At 38.7% G+C, this 20,929-nt stretch overlaps 3 protein-coding genes across 4 annotated transcripts; 2 read left to right on the plus strand and 1 right to left on the minus strand.

Moving 5' to 3' along the window:
- Window positions 1-6,665: 6,665 nt before the first annotated feature.
- LOC137725817 (acetylornithine aminotransferase, mitochondrial) lies at window positions 6,666-10,478 on the plus strand. Its single transcript, XM_088694120.1, has 4 exons — window positions 6,666-7,223; window positions 7,458-7,892; window positions 8,565-9,146; window positions 9,451-10,478. Exons 1-3 carry the CDS (start codon window positions 6,804-6,806, stop codon window positions 9,102-9,104), a joined length of 1,395 nt encoding a protein of 464 aa, XP_088550246.1. The 5' UTR covers window positions 6,666-6,803; the 3' UTR covers window positions 9,105-9,146; window positions 9,451-10,478.
- Window positions 9,404-11,737, minus strand: LOC137725818 (uncharacterized). Its single transcript, XM_068464612.2, has 3 exons — window positions 11,384-11,737; window positions 10,866-11,054; window positions 9,404-10,450 (listed from the first exon to the last, which is right to left on the minus strand). Exons 1-3 carry the CDS (start codon window positions 11,564-11,566, stop codon window positions 9,947-9,949), a joined length of 876 nt encoding a protein of 291 aa, XP_068320713.2. The 5' UTR covers window positions 11,567-11,737; the 3' UTR covers window positions 9,404-9,946.
- A 1,826-nt stretch (window positions 11,738-13,563) lies between these two features.
- On the plus strand, window positions 13,564-20,522 carry LOC137725819 (cyclin-T1-3). Of its 2 annotated transcripts, XM_068464613.2 has the most exons (7): window positions 13,564-13,713; window positions 14,976-15,273; window positions 16,992-17,073; window positions 17,861-17,995; window positions 18,470-18,645; window positions 18,723-18,874; window positions 19,123-20,522. In XM_068464613.2, exons 2-7 carry the CDS (start codon window positions 15,071-15,073, stop codon window positions 20,175-20,177), a joined length of 1,803 nt encoding a protein of 600 aa, XP_068320714.2. In that variant the 5' UTR covers window positions 13,564-13,713; window positions 14,976-15,070; the 3' UTR covers window positions 20,178-20,522. The 2 variants fall into 2 exon arrangements, with proteins under 2 accessions (XP_068320714.2, XP_088550247.1); XM_088694121.1 differs by lacking the exon at window positions 16,992-17,073 and having other exon boundaries at window positions 13,601-13,713.
- Window positions 20,523-20,929: the final 407 nt, after the last annotated feature.

Consider the following 20,929-nt stretch of genomic DNA (forward strand, 5'->3'; position numbering starts at 1 on the left):
AATGCAATGCATGGGCTAAGCAAATCATCTTAAGTACACAATTGGACGAAATGTTTTCTTACCTTCTTTTTGTCAAAGTATCAAGTTTTTGACCAACAAAATTTAGTTTGGCTCAATTTCCGTACAAATACGGACATTATCAACATAAAACTCATCGTCCGTAGTCAAACAAAAAAATCAAACTTAAATGCAGATAAAGAAATACGTTGTTAGAGCAAATTTGACTGAACCTACCACAAAAAGCTTTGCATGTCACGCATGTAAAACGTCATGTGGTTTGCATGGTCTCTCATTGCATGGGGTGGGGGATTTCAAATGAATGCTTTGCACATAAGTCAAATGGTTCACATTACCACATCTTACTGCCGATCAATTTGAAATAAGCAAAAGTAATGTGGACACCTTTTGAAGTCATTGGATACTGTAATTAATCTATGTTTAATTTTTGCATTTTGCACAATTAGGCATGTCGACTGCAATTTTCATCGTTTTCTGGTTGGCTTTACTTGTGATCTTGCAAAGTCGATTAAGAAAGCTTAATTTTCTTTGCTAATAAATATTGACTTAATTTGGAAATATAGAATTAGACAAATGATTGAGCATGCATACTTTGATTTTTGGAAAAATAACATGATGTGGCTTTTCACCCAATGAGGTTTGATTTTTACATGTTTACACCTAAGGTCTCATTAAGTTTGCTGGCTTGGAAGGAAAAGCAAAACACAGTTCACGCAAGCAAATGCAAAAAACTATGATGGTTGTTTTTACGTGGTTGGAGAAAGCTGATGTTCGACTCATATTGACGCGAACTTGATAACAATATATATCTTATTAATGAGTTATGTACATTGGCGACTGGTTTCAGTGTAGTAGCATATACTTTATCATGGTTGTGCTTGCCGTTGCAAAAGAAAACTGTATTTCATTTAGGAACTTTCTAGTATGATAAAAGCGTACAAGATACATTATACTTGAAAATTTTTAATTGTTAGATATTTAATTAAAATATAATAACTAAGATTAAACGGTTGAATATTCCAGAGCATAATAAAATTTTCATTTGATTGAGAAATCCAAATTTTGCTTATTTTTGTTGGGATTAATGTACAAATTTTTAAAAAACTTTTTAGGACCTTTTGCAAATTTGTTGACCAATAAGTGCCCTTTGCAGGGTAAATACCATGAAAATTGAACCTAAGGTGACTGGATTTCAAACTTGGCGGTTGAAGTAAACCACAAGAGACAAGACTCCAATCCGCATAAAACAAAGAGGATTTATTATGGGATTTGGACAGATGGTAAAAATACTTGAATTTATGGGATTTTGGTGGCCATCAAGCGCAGGCCTTCTGATTTGGTACGCTGCCAACCTTTTAGACTTCATTTAGGATACATTAACCCTTTTTGTTGTCAAGTTAATTAATTGGATGAGAAATAGATTATTTGACTCGTCTTCTTTTAATTTAATCATGAATTTATGACTAATTCAGGTTGAGATTCCTTTTGAGGAAGATGTTCTATAGCAGCTAGTTTCTGATTTTAGTGGAGTGTACAGTCTAATAAATGGTTGTCACGTTTGAAAATTGTACTAATTTTGTGATGTGATATTTCTGATTACACCATTTTTTAGTGCAAAACGGTAATCAGAATAACTAATCAGTATTACAATTTAATGGCATTCTTCTTTAGTAATAAATTAAAAATCTCATGTTCAACTTACATGGATGATAAAAATATATTATATTTATATTAAGTTCGCCTAATTTATAAATGATTCGTTGTGTCACTTAGTGCAAAAGGCTAAACAGAATGGGTTGGAAGTTCATGACCAACATTCATTGAAGTCTAACAGTTCTGGAAAATAATGATGAAATGACTCAGTTTAATGAGTCCCAAACTATACTAGAAGAAAATTAACAAATAAAAGTACCATTTCAAAAGCAATATTTCGTACGACGGTCAGATCACATGTTAGTCAAACGATCAAACCCGAAACTCTATGTTTGTATATCACCCAGACCTACTCGTTCTGCCCGTGTGAGAGGCGTTATATGAGTTTACGTCATAACGAAATTTCTCTCAATATCTTGACCTAAATTTGCCAAACTCAACTATATTGTAAGTTTACAACAGTTTGAGGAAAACGTCTAAATTTTTTGGGTTTGAGTAAAATGTGGAACATGCATTTAACTTTGACTTGGATGGTGAAAGAAACTTCACTCATTAAACAAGATCATTTGAAGTTTTAATCGATTGCAGAACTTGCACTAATCAGCAGTTCTTTCTTCCTATCCCGTTCCTTCTTCCTCTCTCCGGGTTTAACTGTTGGAAAATATTAGTATCTTCTGATTATTTGGGTTTGCTAGTTAGTTTAGTATATGAGCTTGGCCCATCCGAAATAGGATTTTTAGATTTTGCTCTTTATAAATATAATTTATAGTTTAGTATGAATAACAAGTTAGTCACGATGCAGTTTTAACATTCTTGTCTATTAATAAAATTCTTATTATATTGTAGACATGTTTGTTCCGCAATATTCAACTTAGTATCAGAACAGATTTGATCTTTTGATAGGTATCAATGTTGTTTGTTTGATATTCAAACTTGCCGTGCCCAGTTTTTCTGCAACCTGTCGCTGCTGTTGACTGAAGCCCAGAAACGTACCAACATCGATCAACTCCCACCATACTCGCCTCTTGCCCAGATTGCCATCCACTGCTGCACTCCCTGTACACGCATCCTCGCCGCCGCTCTGATATGCACCCACCGCCGCTGCTGTCCCATTAGGCACAGAATCCGCAGGTGCACCTGCCCACAGACCCATGGTCTGCAAACCAGCCCTTGTTTTGAAGAAGTCAAGGAAAGAAATGAAGAAAAAGGCCAAACAAAAAAAAAACAAAAAATATGAAGGAGGGAAAGGAAAATGTTAAAAAAAAAAAAAAAAATTGTTTGAGGTTTCGGCCCACACGGGCAAATAGGAAAAATGGGTTGTGGGCTGTTTGCCAGCCATATTTTGGTTTGATGTCTTTGAGGCCCACATGAGTTGTTGGCTTGTTTGAGATTGTTTTGTGACCGTCATTCGAGTGCTTAGAATTGTGACAATTTGGGTGATAGTATTTGTTCATTCATTGCTACAATTGAGATATGGAAATCTCATCCGTTTAGTGACGGGTATTTCCATACTCTCAACACTAGTAAGTCTGAATCAGAATCAGTTTGCTAGCCAAAATAAGCTTGCCAGCAATAATCAGTTTGCCAATCCAGTCAAGTCAAGTTCGCCAGTCAAGTCCAGTCAAGTTTGCAGTATGCTAGTCCGCCTAACGGAGGCAATCCGCATTTGCTTGTTTGCAAACCGTTTACCGCCATGAGTTTGATGGGGTGTTGGAAAATATTAGTATCTTATGATTATTTGGGTTTGCTAATTAGTTTAGTATATAGGCTTAGCCCATCCGAATTAGGGTTTCTAGATTTTACTCTCTATAAATATAGCTTACGTAGCCTCTTCAAGTTTTGTAATCATTTTAGCATTTTTGTCTATTAATAATATTCTTATTATTTTATAGTCATGTTTGTTCCGCACTATGATATTCAACTTCAACACCTCTCTCTAGTTGGGTGGAGTCAGGCTATTATCCTTCTTGTCAATAACGGTCTAATTTTATATCTCCTATACTATTGAGCGTGTTGGTTGTGTTCACGGCGGTGGTAGTTCGGGTGAACATGTGGTTTGATTTGCAGGGATTTGAAGATCTGAAGCCATTGAGACTTTCTATCGGTTGGATTGTGTTTGCTGCGGCATACCCTTTGGAAGCTTCAACTCGATCCTTTAGTTTTGGGTTTGTGCATTACAACACAATGCCTTTCATTACGGTGAAGCACATGACCCCTAAGTTGAGGCCTTTGCCATTGCCATAGCAAATTTGATGCACACTTGCCCATATGGTTGCTTCAATATGAGGATTGCTGCTTCAATTTGCTGTGTTGCAATCCATGTAGCCTTGGTGTCCACAAATTTTATATTTTTCCCAATCGGCGGAAACCTTTGGCGGTTGTTGGTGCTAAAGATTTTATGCAGGTTACTCATGGCTCTTGGTGGTGGGGATGACGACGATGTCCACAGTGGCTCTGTCGTGTCATGAGATCTGCAACTTTTGTTGTCCTTGCTACCCACACACCCCCGTGGCCATGCAGTCCAAGCCTCGCGCCATGTTTGTATCGTGTCTTCTCTGTGGACAAGTCATCTGCTTTAGTTAAGTTTTAAGAATTTTTTTTTGTAGCGCTTTGAGCGGATTAGATTAGTAGGTTTTGTGTTACTCTTATGATCTAATTGTGTCGCTTATGCAATTTATGTGGCTTCATTGTTGATAGCTTTATGTTAGGGTACCGGTGTTAGGCTGTCACGTTTACCGTCCTTTTTATAATTTTACGCAGAACTTCTGTTTGTGATTGTTTATTGTGGTAGTCGGACAGGAGTTTAAAATATTTGTATCTTGTGCGAACTATCTCCAGATCAAGAAATTGATCACTGGAAAAATTGTATTCATCTGACACCTCTTATATTTGGTTATTCTCAGTATTGAAACACACTATCGCTTCTATCAAATAAAAATATTAAAAAAAAAAAAAAATCTAATCCAAGCGGAATTTCACATTACTGAGTTGCCAACATCCTGCATTGAATGCCTTGTATCCGATTAGCGTGCCGAAGGGCTGAAAAATTTGGGATTGCAGCTATACTAATCATTTGTCTAAGCAATCATGCAAATACATTTGTGAAATCTAAACACTTTGACTTTGTACGAGTTCTGGGGGTCGGTTCTGTAGGTCATTTCGACAGCATAGTTGGTGCACTTGATGTAAAATCTGAACGCTTTGATTTTCCCTAAATAGCTTGCATTTTGCGGGAATTGAAATTTGCTGTCTTTTGGACATGAAATTTCCTAAACAAAGAGTCCACAACTTCTTAATACTTAAAAAAAAAATTGTTATTAGTACTTCGAAAATCTCATTATATACTCTTCGCAAATATATTTTTTTTCTTTCTAATTATAAAAAATTTGGAATATAAATTAAAAATTTTAAAGTGTCAATAACAACAATTCTTCAAAAAAAATTGTTCAATTAATTAAAGAACAAATTAAGAAACCAATACATAAATTTTAATTTTGAAAATTACAATAATATTTTTTAATAAATAAAGACATGTTGATGTGGCTTTCTTGTTCAGCAGTTTAGGCTATATTGCCTATTTCAGTCGGATAGGAGAAATAGTCGTCGAATAATGCTAACTAAATTAGTCAAGGTGTTTGGTGTTGTTTCGGATTAATTTGTCCATCGAATAATACGTCGGACTATAATAATTTTTTTAAAAAAAAAATCACATAATAACTGTTGTTAAAATGAAAACAAGAGAGAAAAACAGAAGGAAAAAAAAAAGTAATTAAACATCATTAAGACAAAATTTAAAAAAAAATTAGACAAAAAGAAAGGTGAAAAACCCAGGACTCTTCCCAACGTGTCTTCCTTTCTTCACCATCGTGCCCACACTTCAAATTCCACCCTTTCATATGAACCCACTTCCTCATTTTTTCAATCACCCAAAACCCACATCGATTCACCAACCAAAACAACTACTAATTAAATTGAAGATCCAAATTGATGAAGAAAAGAAATTTGTAACATCCCACATCGCCCAAGGATGTGGATCTTGTAAGCCTTATATGTATATTCTCATCTCTACCTAGCACGAGGCTTTTTGGGAACTCGCTTAACTACGGAGTTCATCTGATACCAAATTGTCACATCCCTACCTGGGCCCCCACGACATCCCGGGCTCGACTCCGTCGTAGCGCGATATTGTCCGTTTTGGGCCCCTACCACACCCTCACGGTTTTGTTTCTGGGAACTCACATGAGAACTTCCCAGTGGGTCACCCATCCTGGGATTGCTCTCGCGCGAACTCGCTTAACTTCGGAGTTCCGATGAACTCGGAAGGCAATGAGCACCCAAAATGTCTCGTGCTAGGTAGAGATGAGAATATACATATAAGGCTTACAAGATCCATACCCTTGGGCGATGTGGGATGTTACAAATTAATTCGTGGCATGGTCCAATTTAACTAGAGCCATTGGAGCTGGATCCAACGTTGTTGGGGGCGGAAGATGACTGAGATGCTAAGCCTGTTGTTGTTGACGATCAATCAGGCTTCTTGACCTCAACTACCTCTTCGTCCACATTGTCATGCTTTGACGTGGACGGCTGAAATGTGACAAAATAGGAAGCGGCGACCGATTGCAGAAGAGTGGTTGTCGACATCGAGAACCCGTCGAGGAATTGCTCGTGAAGATGGAACGGATTCACCAAGGAGTAGATCAGTGAAACCGAAGAGGGAAATCGAGTGTGTTTTCGGTTAGCGCCCCCGACTAATAGTACCAAGTTTTTGGGTTGTATTAATTGTCCGGTGTCAGCTACTAAATTTGATGGATGGTATAATTAAGCAAATGTTTATTTAGTATGAAAATGTACCAAACAACTGCTAGTGTATTATTAATCTTATCGAATGCTTAATACAACGTGCCAAACGGGGGCTGAGTATCTTAATTAAAATCCTAAAAGGCATTTATGTCTGGTACAAAAAACTTTTTTGGACGTTTAAATCTAATTTAGCCTTTTCCTATTGGGATTCTGAGTTCCTGACCCATTTTCCTACCCTCTCTCCCCCGCCAAGCATCCTCCGCCGCCGACCACCCCCCGCCCCCCCCCCCCCACCCCCCGGATTCCGCACCTTCGCCATCCTCTCCAGTATGTCTTCCCTTCACGTTTCCCCAAACACCATTTCTCAGACTCTCAATCTCCGCCTTCGATTCAGCCCCAACTTAGGCGGGGAAGTCCGACTAATCAACGGCCGCAGACCGGTCACTGCCTGCCTCAGCGTGGACGTGGAAACACCCAATACCGCCTCAAAACTAGAGATTTTGAAGAGCAAGGAGGTTATGGAGACGGAGGCGAAGGTCCTGCTGCAGACCTACGCGAGGACTCCAGTGGTGCTCACCAGTGGCAAAGGTTGTAAATTGTACGACACCGAGGGGCGAGAGTATTTGGACCTGAGCTCGGGGATCGCGGTGAACGCGCTCGGCCATGGCGACGAGGACTGGTTGAAGGCTGTGGTTGATCAGGCCGGAACCCTCACTCACGTCAGCAATCTCTACTATTCAATCCCTCAGGTTTGCCCTTTATCTTAACTTGGATTATATTGCTTGTTTGGTTGCCGAGAAAGTGTGGGAAAATTGTAAAAGGTTGCATTGTGTGCATGAACGGCGTCGTTAGTCTGGTTTTGGACTTGTGGGTATCGCTTGGTTGCCGAGAAAGTGTAGGAAAAATGTGAAAGATTGCATTTTGCGTCTAAACGGCGTCGTTACTTTGATTATGGACTTATGGAATTGGTTGGTGTAATGTAGGTGGAGCTAGCAAAGCGTCTGGTAGGTGCTAGTTTTGCAGACCGTGTGTTTTTCACGAATTCCGGAACCGAAGCGAACGAAGCAGCCATTAAATTTGCAAGGAAGTTTCAGAGACATGCTCACCCTGATGCGAAAGAGCCGGCCACGAGCTTCATATCTTTCACAAACAGCTTCCATGGGAGGACCATGGGCGCTCTTGCCTTGACTAGCAAAGAGCATTACAGGTCCCCTTTTGAGCCTGTCATGCCTGGCGTCACGTTTGTGGAGTATGGAAATATACAGGCTACCAAAGAACTGATTCAGCCTGGAAAGACTGCCGCTGTTTTCATTGAGCCTATTCAGGGTGAAGGGGGGATTTACAGTGCTTCAAAGGAGTTTCTGCAGTTTCTGCGTACTGCTTGTGATGATGCCGGTGCTCTTCTGGTATTTGATGAGGTAAGCAGCGGCTGCATTTTAACTTCAGTTTGTGCCCTATTTGAACACACTAGATGGTGTATTTTGTGCTGGCTTCTCTTGTTAAAATTAGCGCTTTAGTTTTATGATTTATGCAAAATGGTTCTGACTTGGTTTGGTAGGATGGTAATTGCACTGGATGATTCGATTTCATTGATCCCTTGGATAATGGTCGTTATGACCTCGAGCCATCGTCACGTTGAAAATTTCACTAGTAAATGTGTTGTTTTTCCCCCTTTTCCAACATGAAATATGAATTCTCGCATAATGCATCTGATTTTCTTGTATTGGATTCTTCTTACACTCCCAATTCTTATATCGGGCAATAGTACTCTCATTGCTTCTTTATGTTACGATTTTATAAATTAGGGAGTGTGGATGTTACAATTTCGAATTCTCAAATGCCAAACTTCATGATTGTGCTCATCTTCCTTAATACATGACCATGTGCAGTATAGTGATTTCACTCGATACTATTTTACTTTGCATAGTACATAGGTAGTTGTTCTTGTCGTTGCTTTTACTTGTTATTGTATTTTTAAAGTTGTTTCAGAGGGGCTTGTGGCATTTTTGGTGTATAATAAGTTAAGGGTTTCACGTTTGAGTAATGCTCTCTTCGATGAAGTTTAAGAGCAATGCTTTCTTTTTTTGTAGGTTCAATGTGGTTTAGGTCGAACTGGCTATCTTTGGGCGCATGAGGCTTACGGTGTATTCCCAGATATCATGACACTGGCTAAGCCACTTGCTGGAGGACTTCCCATCGGAGCTGCATTGATGACTGAAAGAGTTGCTTCCGCCATAGCTTTTGGTGACCACGGAAGTACGTTTGCCGGTGCACCTCTTATCTGTAGTGCTGCCCTTGCCGTTCTTGAAAAAATATCCAATCGCAATTTTTTGAATAGTGTCAGTAAGAAGGGTCTCTATTTCAAAAACATCTTAAAACAGAAGTTGGGAGGAAACCCACATGTTCGAGAAATACGTGGTCTCGGGCTTATTATTGGAATTGAATTGGATGTCTCGGCCTCACCAGTTGTGGATGCATGTCGAAACTCTGGCCTGTTGATACTGACTGCTGGAAAAGGCAATGTTCTGAGGCTCGTGCCTCCATTGATCATAACTGAGCAAGAGCTTGATGTTGCAGCTGACATTCTGTCTCAAGCTTTGACAGTACTTGATGAAACTACTTCAAATTAGGAGGATGAAAATTGCATTTGGTCGTAGATGCTGCTTCTTAAGGTATTGTATTGATATTATTGTAATTTTGTAGCTCTTACGGCTTGCTTTGTTAGTAATCTCGATTGAAACCATTTGCTAAAAAATATAAAAATGTGGTGACATTACATCTAGTACGGTTCCTTTTGGGTTGAGTTTTCTTGTTATTTGGGTTCTGCCTCAAGTTCCACAAAATTTCTCTCTTTTCCGAAAAGAATCAAAACCGGACGTTAAGCGTTCGATTAGTAATCTACAACTCCACACTGCATAAGACACCAGAATGCAGTAAAGAACAAATTGAATGTTGAAAGTTTATATCATCTTTCAGGTTGCCAAGTTACTTTAAGATGGAAGCAATCTGGGAAACCTATATATTATTTTCTTACAAGCATTGCAGTAAAAATTTACAAAGGTATGTAATTACATCACATAACCAACAATTTTACCTGACCCTGCAAGCACTAGTCAGCGGGGACAAGTTGGAATTCAACTGTTTGCAGACCGAGCCTCTGCTTATTTTTGTGCAACAGCATGAATCGTTTGAAGATTGCAGCATAGTAGGAACCGCACAGAGTCAAGATATCCAACTTGAGCCGAAGAGCTAAAATGCAGACTCCTTTATCTTAAAATGATACACTGCCAAAGCACGCCCGGACTTCAAAGCTAGATTCTCATAGCCTTCACAAAGTTTCTGCACTTGGAACTACCACAACTTTCCCGTCCTGCTTACTTCACTGTGATTTTGTACTTTGTGGCTGGTTGTAGCAAAAAAATATGATGGCTATTGATCTTGAGTACTGTGTATATGCTCCTCAGCCTCCTCTTCACTTCACTGGCCGGACACCAACAGTTTTTACACGGAATCTATACTGAGTTTGAGAGTCCTCATCGTCATCGTCATCATCATCATCTTCACTAGAGTCATCTTCCACTCTGTCCCACCGTGCATAGTCCAGAGAAGAGTGTCCCTTTGGTTTCAGGATTGCTTGCCATCCTTTGTCTTTTTCTTTTTCAGACGATGCCTTGACGTGCTCTGCACGAGGGGCAACAACTTCAGCTGGGGAAGTGGTCTTTATCGAGTTACCTTTTGGATCCCTTCCCTGTGGAGAAACTTCCCTGTTTACTGGTGTCTTAGGGGGAATCACATTGGCGACAGCAGTTGTCTCATTAACCTCAGGAATCTGATCCCTTCGTGCACCTGAAAATACATCTTCTTTTTCTTTGTATTGCTCCTCTTTCTCCTGATATCTATCTGGCTCTACTTCATCCTCCTCCTCGTCTTCCTCTTCTTCTAGCTCTGCTTCCGATTCAGGTATTGGAGCAAGTGACTTTCCTCGAGCAGAAAAAATTAACTCTTTACTCACGGCCATGAAAATGACAATTGCAAATTTATGATTTCAGCACCGACTGCACTGCTGCTGCTGATGGTCATGTTCATAAATGTAAATTTTTTTGGAACAGCGGTGCTCATAATTGCAAATACAATGATGACTATGATGCTAATAATTCAACAAAATCTCCCAAATGACACTGAACAAAAACCTAGATTTCGTTGGAAGGGTAGGGGCAAAAGTTCTCTTTCGGGTTTTAGACGCCAAATGCAAAACGATCTACTCTAACTGGCAACCAAACCTGTGCATCAATCTCAAAAGACCCCTAATCTTCGATTCTTATTTATTTTACCAGACAGGAAAATTCAATTAATGTGTAAAAAAAATAGCAGAAGGAAGAAGGGAATTATACCACTTGCGTCTTTAGACGGGCTTGAAGGCTTTGGTAAACTTCCGATGATGGATTTAGCTCGATAAGTCGATGAACATCAAAGAGCGCTGAGTGATATTCCTTGAGGGTCACCAGGGTCTGCGCCCGCAACATCAGTGCTCCAGTGTGATTGTAATCAAGCTCAAGAACTGAGGTACATTCATCTGCGGCCTAAGATTTAGTCGAATGAAGTCAACCAACAAATCCATTATTCCAACCATCAATTCCATATTTTTCAAAATCGAGAATCCAGAACGCGATTCTCAGCTGAACTCGTAATTAGAAAACACAAATTACTTGCCATAATCAACTCATTAAGATCAAAATTATGAAAACTGCGCAATTTTCAGCTGAATAATCGTGGCTTGAACTCTCAATATCCACACTTCCATTGCAATCATCGTTCGAAAATACGAATTGCTTGTTCTAATCAACTCGTAGAGATCAAAATTTTGATAAATCCACAATTTCGTACAGCAAGAGGGAAAAAAACCGCCAACCTTTTTGAAATCGTGGAGCTTCAAGAAGCAAGCAGCTCGGTTGCTGCGGAGGGCGATCTTCTGGGGTTTGGTCCTGGCCATGGACAGGGCTTCGGTGTAAAACCCTAGCGCCTCCGAGTATCTACCTTCCCGGTACATCTGGTGGGCCCGCTCGATCCTGTTCACCGGCGTCACCGACGCCATCGCGTCCTCCTCCACCTCCGCTAGCCAATCTCATCCGCCGGAAATTTCACAGAACTGGTCAGTGTTCGGTTGTTATTATTGCCACCAGCAAATCAATCGGAGAGAGATAGTGAGAGTTTTGGTTGGGGGAGATTTTGAATTGGTGATTTACAAAGCTGGAGAGTCTGAGACAGCGATTTTGACTTTTTATTTATTTGTTTAAATTTAATGGTGTCACGTGAGCGTGGCTGCCGGCACGTGAATTCGACCTGGCAAAACGAGTGCGGGCGTGTGAGGAGTTCAAACCCGATAAGTGGTTACAGTGTTAACAAGAAAAATACCACCAAATTACTAATTAGTTCAATGAATAAATTTAATTAATTCAATTAAAAAAAAATCAGTATGAATATTTTTTCTTATCATTTTTTTGAAATATATTACATGGTTCTTTAAGAGCAACTCCAGCGTGGGAGCCCTCCCCCCAGGCTATTCACTATTTAATTCACCTAATGAACAGTAACTGCCTTTAATGAACAGTAACTGCCTTTTGCATATCCACCGTTGCACTTGAATAGCCCTGGCACTAGGCAATAAAATAATAGTATTTTTTTTATTTAAAAAATAATAGTATTTTTTTTTCACAAAACTTGTCTTAACAGTTGCATCTCCACCGTTGATTTCATTTGCTGCTGCTGCCTTTGTCTCTGCCGAAGTGGGTCGACAGAACCCTTTTGTCCTCCCCTACTGGCTTCCTCCACCAAGCATGCATCCAATCTCACCCCCAATTCCTCCCACCCTCTGCAGTGCCGAGCTATGGAGCTCTGCTTCAGTGTGGCTCTGGAGCGGTTGCTCACTGCCCAAAACATGAGTCCCCGCATGGAGCCCCCCATCTCTAATGCTTTCATGGCCGCCTTGAAGCGAGCTCAGGCTCACCAGTGCCATGGTTGCCCCGAACAGCAGCAGCAACCTCCGTGGCCTTCAAAAAGCGTGGAGACGTCGTCCTGACGTCAGATTGCCTTCGGGCGCTCGGGCTGGCACGAATCGACGGGCCTGGCGCTCGAGCCTGCTCGAGCTCCCTCGCCAGCCAACGCTGGACTTCCTCCCTCGGGCAATCCAGCCCTGTTCCGGAGCCTGTCCCTCGAGCAGGAGCTCCCGCTGGAGCTGCTCTAAAAGGCTTTGAATACATACAAATAAAAGCAATCGTACTATAAGTGATAAAGTGAGAAGACACTTCAAAAATGGAGAGAAAGCGAAAAGTGTGGTTTTGATAGAAAGTTGAAATGACATTTTGATTTTTGTTAAAATGTGAGAGAAGATGAAATGAGACGAAACGTTGTGTTTTAATCGGTAAGAAAGTTTCAACTTCACGTAATTTAGTTATATTAAAACAATTGTAAGTAAGTCAAATTTAGGTATTGTAGGCATCCCTTAAGTTAAATAACGACCTCAATGAGAAGTAGGTGTGCCCTTAATTTTGTATTATGATCTTGTTTTCTTTTTGTAAATATTACAATCTTCAAAGGTAGGATCTACTTTTACGTTTCATATACATTTGTTAATTTTTTCATTAATCTTCTTTAATTTATTTCGTTTTGACGGTCGAAAATTAAGAGAATTGTGTGAAACATAGAAGTAGGTGTGTGGATTGCACTACCCTTAAGGTAATGGATCAACAACAATATAAAACTTGCTTTTCCGTTAAGATGCTTTGAACGCGGTTCTCGGTAACTTAGAAATAGGAAACGTGAACGTTTTGGCTCACATCTTTATACCCTCAACATTCTTTGAATTGTCACGTTCGTATAAAAACTAATATTTAAAAAAATCACATTTAGAGAAACGGTTGGCGATGCTCTTATATTTTTTTTTAGAGATTTTTAGAAACCATATTAAAGAACAAAGAAAATGACAAAAATAGAACACGTGTTACTTAATTCAAGCAAGGAGAACCCATCGGATGAGAGATCTCACGCATCTGACGTGGCAACGGTAAAATGCCAATCAGAAAAATCGCAAAAGAAATTGGTTTATTTTTTTATTGGTCGCAAAAGAATTATTGAAAAATCGCAAATTATGAAAAGAAGTCTGCACTGCATAAACCCTAAAATCCAAATTGGGAAGATTGGGTAGGATTTTGCCCTAGTGCTGCCGTCTTCGTCTATTCACAGGTAACGTTAACTTCTCCTAGCTTCGGTTTCGTGCTTTTAGCTTCTGCATTCGAACTTTCCTGCTCTTCGAATTCTTCGAGCCCTTTTGAGATTGTTTACGTAAATTAGGTCATTCGAAATCGTAAAAACACAAACCAAATATTGGGTTTTGTTTGTTTGGTTTGAATTATCTGTATCGGTACTTCTTTTTGTAGTCTGTGGAAGTTTGGGGTTTTGGGATAATCCTCTGTTTATCTTAATTCAATTTGGAAAAATAGGCTGCAGAAAAGAAGCGAGGGTGGATTTATGGATTAAATGGGGAAGAATATACGTATGTGTGTGTGTGTGTTCTAATTTTCGTTGGCTGGCGTTATATTTATATTTTGTGCAGTTTGATAGCTGTAATTTTGATTATACTCATAAGATGGGTTTTGCTTAATTTTTGGAGTTTTCGACTTTCATGTAACCAAAGAAATAACAAGGACACCATTCACTTCACTTGTGTACAAAGTATGTTTTGCAACGATTGAGGTAGCTAAGTTGTTAAGTTGTCTAGATCTGTAGAATTCCTGCATGCACAATTTTGTTATTCTTTTGTTTTCAAACTTCTGATAAGAAGCTTGGTACTATTTCCGAGATAGAAATATGATATTGTTTTTATGGTTCAATTATGAGCGATAGTGGTTCTTCTTGTCTCGTGCATTGTAAGGGTGCGGTGAATTCGAGAAAATGGTGGCTTTTGATAGAGATGGTTCATGTTGTGCACTACATTGTTTTCCACTGGTGTATACAGATAGGATAGCTTTTGAAGGACTTGAGAAGGATTGGAAGAACTCTAGACATTTGTAGCTTCAAATTGTCTCGCAATAGGGGCAGCATTGAATAAATCAATGAAGGATTATGATTTTCTGTTGAATATTTAGATTGTGACATTTGTTGTTATCATTTTGGTTTTGACCGGAAAACACCAAATTTGACCAATATGCATCATTATGCGAGAGTAAAAGAGAAATAGAAACTTCAGTCTCCATATGCAAATTCCACTGAAATGGAAGCAAAACTTTAAACTGTGGGGAAAGAGCTAGAATGCTTGTTTTTGTAGGAGATGTGGTGAACAAAGTAGAATATGCGGGGGGAAAATGTGTCTGGTTTTCTTATCTATGTGTACAGCCTATTTTAGTTTATTTTTCATTTTCAACTTTGTGATTACAACTACTTTTATTTATTTTGTTTTATCTTATTTCATATAGTCTTTCTGACCCATTTTGGTAATCCATGAACAGGAATCTGGTGGACTTTGGTGATATAGTCTTTACAGTTTTCAACAACAGAAGTTGTTTATATCATTTTAATTTTAATTTGGTGAGCTGGGATACATATGGCTAGTTTTTCCCCTGCTGAAGCCACTCATCTTAAAGACATTCAGGACAGGATAGAGGAAGGATCCTGTTGGTACTTCTACAGAAAGGAAATTGAAGAAAATTCTCCATCTAGACGAGACGGCATTGACTTGAAGAAAGAGACATATTTACGCAAGTCATACTGTTCTTTTCTACAAGATTTGGGTATTAGACTTAAAGTGTGAGTTTTTGAGCATTATCTCTTATTTTGTTTTCACTTTTCCTTTGTCTCAACCAATCAAATTTCTGTCAGTTGTGATTCCATCTTTAGTAGTATGTTTTTAATCTCAAACTAAGAATAAATCTATGTAACTCAATTGATTTTCTTTTTATTTCATTATTGGATATTGTTTAGGGCTTAGAGTTTAGGGTTTAGTCTTAGGGGATTTAGAGGTCTAAATCACTTAAACCCCCTAAGAAATGCAAAACCTTACTCTATAAACTCGAACATTCCCCACGCTATAGCTACTAAACCTTCTATCGAACAAAAAAAAAAAAAGTAGCTGTGCAGTATAAAGGAGACTTTTGTGACAAACGGATTGAATAAGTATTTGTTAATGGTTATGTATAAATAGATAAGTGTATTGTTTAAATGTTATTCTAGAAGTGATAGTGCAGAATATATACTGTATCAATGGTTTAATTCATAATAGTGATATAACATGATGGTGCATGTGTCTAATAAAAATTTCAAAGCATTAGTTGCTTTAGGAAAGAATTCCATAGTGCTTTGTAGAGCACCTAATGAATTAAAAGTAGAAGAAGAAGCAGAATCATGTTTTCTTGGAACTTAACGAGTGGATGATGGGGTAGTTTCAAATGCAAAATGCAAAAGCATAACCCATTTGAAATGCAGTTCAGATTGAGGATGAACTTTTGGGTGTTGAGAATATCGCGTTTAAGAATGGGAAAAACAAGAACAAAACTCCGGAAATCGAAAAACAAATAACCAAGGTAAATAACACCAAGAATTTATGTGGTTCGGCAATATGTGTCTATGTCCACGGGACAGCAACAACAATCTTTCACTATATCAATAATGAGTACAACCGATAATCTTGCCAAATCTCTAGAACTAGGACTTGACGAAAAACTTGAAAGAACAAGAACAAGAAATATACTATCTCTTTTCTTTTCTCTCGCACACACTTTACAATATTCTCTCACTCTAATCCCTTGATTGGTATACAATTTATTGTTTTGCTCCCTCCTCAAAACTAGTACAATAGCCCCTTTATATAGACATAATAAAGGTCTTCTTCAATAAGGATTACTAATCCTAATTGGAATCTAGTTATGAAACCTTCTCCAATTGACAAACTAACTCTAATTGGGAAAACAATTTAATCCTCTAAGACTATAATTCCTTATAGACGTAGGACAACTTATCATGGGCTGGAAAAAACCCAACATTGGGTGATATGAGAGCATTCTTACCTTAGGAACGTACTATGTTTGAATGCTTTCTTTAATCCTGATTTGTGTATGAATTGAATTAGGATTATTTAGTCTTATGAGGGGAAAAATCTAATTGAACACATATCCAATTCATACAGTTACCTGACAAAAGAGACGTTTTATTCTTTTAAAAGTCAGAAGAGGTTATTATGCATGTAAGTTTAGACATAGACATATTCATATATGTTTTGAAAAAACTAGTCATCAGCACTGAAGGTAGCCAGCATGCTCTTAGTCCCTTCTAAATGGTAATTTTGAAAACAGAATTAACTTTGAGTTGAATCTTACTCAATAGCCCTGTAGGTTTGATGAAATCCTCATGTTAACCACTGGAATTATCACTGCCAATATCCTACTATATAGTATGTTTATATATATCTTTTATCTTGTTTTGACTCATTGGTTCAGCATGATGAAGATCCTGAATAATTTGTTATGCAGACCCCAGTTGACAATTGCAACATCCATAATTTTCTGTCATCGATTCTTTCATCGTCAATCACACGCAAAGAATGATAGGAGGGTGAGTATTTGAAACCCGAATTCCCCTCCCCCTATAGTTTGCATTGTCTATTATTCTATGTCTGAGTTAGCTTTAGACTTTTTTACCGGGGGTGAATGCTCACCCATTAGTTACTACAAACTTGAAGATTCGTCTAACTTTTATTGTACTTGTATTGCTAATGGCATGCAAGGCGATGGGAGAATAAATTGATGTCATAAATCCATGTACCTTGCAATTTGTATAACCAAGCCATGCTTTCTATTACAACTGTGGATTTCTGATGACTTTTATTACTGGAGCAATGGTATTAAGCCATTTAGCATATAAATCTTATCATACAGTTAGGGGATTCTCTTATTTGTTGGAGTATACGCAATGGCTCAGAAATATGCCATGATGTTCTTGAAATCCCCATTATTTAGCCTCAAGTGTGCCGTAATCCCCAGTATCTGGGTCAGGGCAAATGACCTTGTCCACCCTTTTTAAAGGATATATCTTGTTGTTTTATTTAGGTGGGATTTGGGGTGGGGGATAAAGTATTAAGGTTCATAAATGTGAAATCTGTAGGAGTCAATGTATCAGAGAACTTTCTCAAACTTTACATTGTCGCTGTATAAAGGAAATAACCAGACTTACTTATATCATCGCAAAGTTCAATTTCAACCTTTGTATATGTGCACCTGTGGCGTACATGTGTCGTAGGAAGCAGGTAGAATTTAGGGTTTTATTAATCTTGGTATAGAAAGAAGAGTCATGGACAAATGATTAAATTTTGTTCACTAAACTCAATTAAAATGTGCTGCAGACAATCGCGACAGTGTGTATGTTTCTTGCTGGGAAGGTTGAAGAAACTCCTCGGCCATTAAAGGATGTTATCCTTGTGTCTTATGAAATTATGCACAAGAAGGATCCTAAAGCAGTACAGAGGATCAAGCAAAAGGTATGTTTTACTAGAGTGTCTTTGTGCATGACACTCCTCTACCTCATCTATCACGATTTTATTGATGCTACTTATCTGGTATTAACTCATTCAGATCTTTATTATTTTGAAGGTGGTCATGGTGTGCGTAACATTGTTTTTTCTAGTCTACTATACAAAGTTATCAGCTGTTTTGCCTTATTTTTTTGTTATGGAATGACATGTCAACTAAACACACCTGAGTGGTGGACTAGACATTTGCATACTTGTGTTGCAATTTTACAAAACAAGATGTTGTACTGTTTTCTTATAAACAAAAGTTTGTTTCTTATTTAAAAAATAATGAGCTGCTAAATCTTCTAGACTGAACTTTGATTAACTGTTATTTTGGTATTTCTTTTTGTCTGAAAATGATACTATTGCATGATCCTAGAATGTGTATTCTCTATCTAATTCTGCTTGACTCGTGGCATAATCCAAGTTGAAATCCTGCAGGAGGTATATGAACAGCAGAAAGAATTAATTTTACTTGGTGAGAGGGTTGTTCTTGGGACTCTTGGTTTTGATCTTAATGTACTCCATCCATATAAACCCCTTGTTGAGGCGATAAAGAGATTCAAAGTAGCTCAAAATGCCCTTGCTCAAGTTGCATGGAATTTTGTTAATGATGGGTATGCCTATCATAGATCATATATGCTGTTTTTGGCCTTTGTTCATTCTGTTCCTGAAATTGGAATGTGCAATGCAGACTTCGGACATCTCTATGTTTGCAATTTAAACCCCAGCACATTGCAGCTGGTGCCATTTTTCTTGCTGCCAAGTTCTTAAGAGTGAAGCTCCCGTCAGATGGCGAGACAATCTGGTGGCAAGAGTTTGACGTCACCCCACGCCAATTGGAGGGTGGGTGTCCTCATTTTTAATTCACTAGGTGATGCTACAGAGCAATCAACAGTGTCCTTACCTTCTCACAAGTTCTTCATCACTCCAGATTACTCCTTTACTTGCATCCCTCTAATTATTTGTGTTACTTGATATAGATTGTAGGTTTGAGGATGAACTAAAAGAGTTTTAAACAAATTAAGAAAATTGTTAGATGATCATGTGATTGTATGGGTGTCAGCTCTAATTGTACACATTTATTTGTGCAGAAGTTAGCAATCAAATGTTGGAACTTTATGAACAAAATCGAGTTCCAGCTTCAAATCAAGTGGCAGATGGTGCAGGTAGTGGTGGCCCTCATCGGACTCCAGCCAAAGGTACAGCGAGCAATGAAGAACATGCTACAAGCAACAGTCATCTACACGCTGGAGGTACAAGGCCTGACACCTTGAAGCCTGCATCATCTATGCCAGCGCCTGAGCAGTCAGTTGTTGGAAATGATGACGGATCTCCTAGAACTACAAAATGTCGAAATAATGACTCCAGAAGTACTGAAACAAAATATGATCTGGACCAGAATGTTGATTTAGAATCCAAAGATAATCAACACGCTGCACCGTTGTCATCCAGCCAGGAGAAGATTAGAGATGCTCAAATCGTATCAGAATTTCAGTCAGAGGGACGTGATGAAGAAGGTCAAGAAGATAATAGGAAACTTGATACAATAGAAACCCAGAAATTGAAGGACAAACAATTAGGTCAGAGCCTGGAAAATGGGCAAGGTTCACTTGGCCAGTCACCTCAAAATGTTATAAAGAAGATTGACAAAAACAAGGTGAAGGCAGCATTGGAAAAACGGCGGAAGAGCCAAGGGGATATGGATCGAAAAAAGGACTTGATGGATGAGGATGATCTGATTGAGAGGGAACTGGAAGATGGTATTGAACTGGGTTCTGGGAGTGAGAAAATCAAGGGAGATGGGAGTCAAAGCTTACCTAAGTCCTCAACTACACCAGAAAATGTGGACCTGCATCCAGGAAAACATCACGAGGGTGTCTGGGATGATGGAACTGATCTAAATAATGTAGAAGGTGAGGTATCTGCACTCGCTGATGGTGGCCAAGGATCACCCATTTTAAGTGACCGCAAGAGAAAAGCAGTAACCCCTCCACTTGATGATGTAGAGAAGAAGCAGCGGCATGATTATGAACCTGGAACCCCGAACCATAATCAGTTTGATCATAAAGAAGATCACAGCAGGGCAGGCCTGGTTGGACACACTGATATGGATCACATAAGGCCAGTACAGGAAAATGCTGTCTGAGGTGGTGTGTACCGCTTGCAGTTGCTGAAGATGTCTTGATATAATCACTTGCAAGCTCTCTTCTTGTCCAAGTGTATGTTGTGATTTCTTCAGAGACCGTCCTTGGTATGCTCTAATCCGTTGGCTTCGGTGCCTTTACTGACATCCGTCTATTTCTTCCCCACTGTCATCATTTGCGGATATAAACATTGGGATGAATGCGAGGTTGACGAGACCATCTCATCTCATCTCATTCTAAGAATGTTTTCGACACTTTGTTGATGGAAATGGTTAAAGTAGGGAAGAAACTTTTGGCATATTGTTGAATCCATCAATTATATAATTCAATGATTAGCAAATTGTGCATCTTTTTTCCTCTGCATATGATCCATATTTGATTTGGTTCTCTGTTCCTTCTATACTTTCCCCCCTAATTTCGATGAATTTCGTGTCCGCAATGGATTTCATCTTGTGTCTCACAGTACCTCAGTTCATCAACTTTCTCCGCTGACTTGTTAAGTTTTAATTACGAGATACTCGATTCATATTATTTGTACTGTGTTTTAATTATCAAAATTAGGCATTTAAAAGGGTGTATTCAATTTAGAGTTTATAAATCCTTATATTTGATAAAGTTATATTGACTTGTAGAGATTTTACGTTCGAGAGAATTTTCTCGTAGAGATTCTGAATTTGTTAAAACTTAAATACGCTCTAAAGTTCCTTTAAATTCACCAAAACCATCCACGGCATGCTTGCTTATAGTGGACGGA

The sequence above is a fragment of the Pyrus communis genome, chromosome 5 (assembly GCF_041283825.1).
Source record: "Pyrus communis isolate YQ-2024b chromosome 5, ASM4128382v1, whole genome shotgun sequence".
Classification (NCBI taxonomy): Eukaryota; Viridiplantae; Streptophyta; class Magnoliopsida; order Rosales; family Rosaceae; genus Pyrus; species Pyrus communis.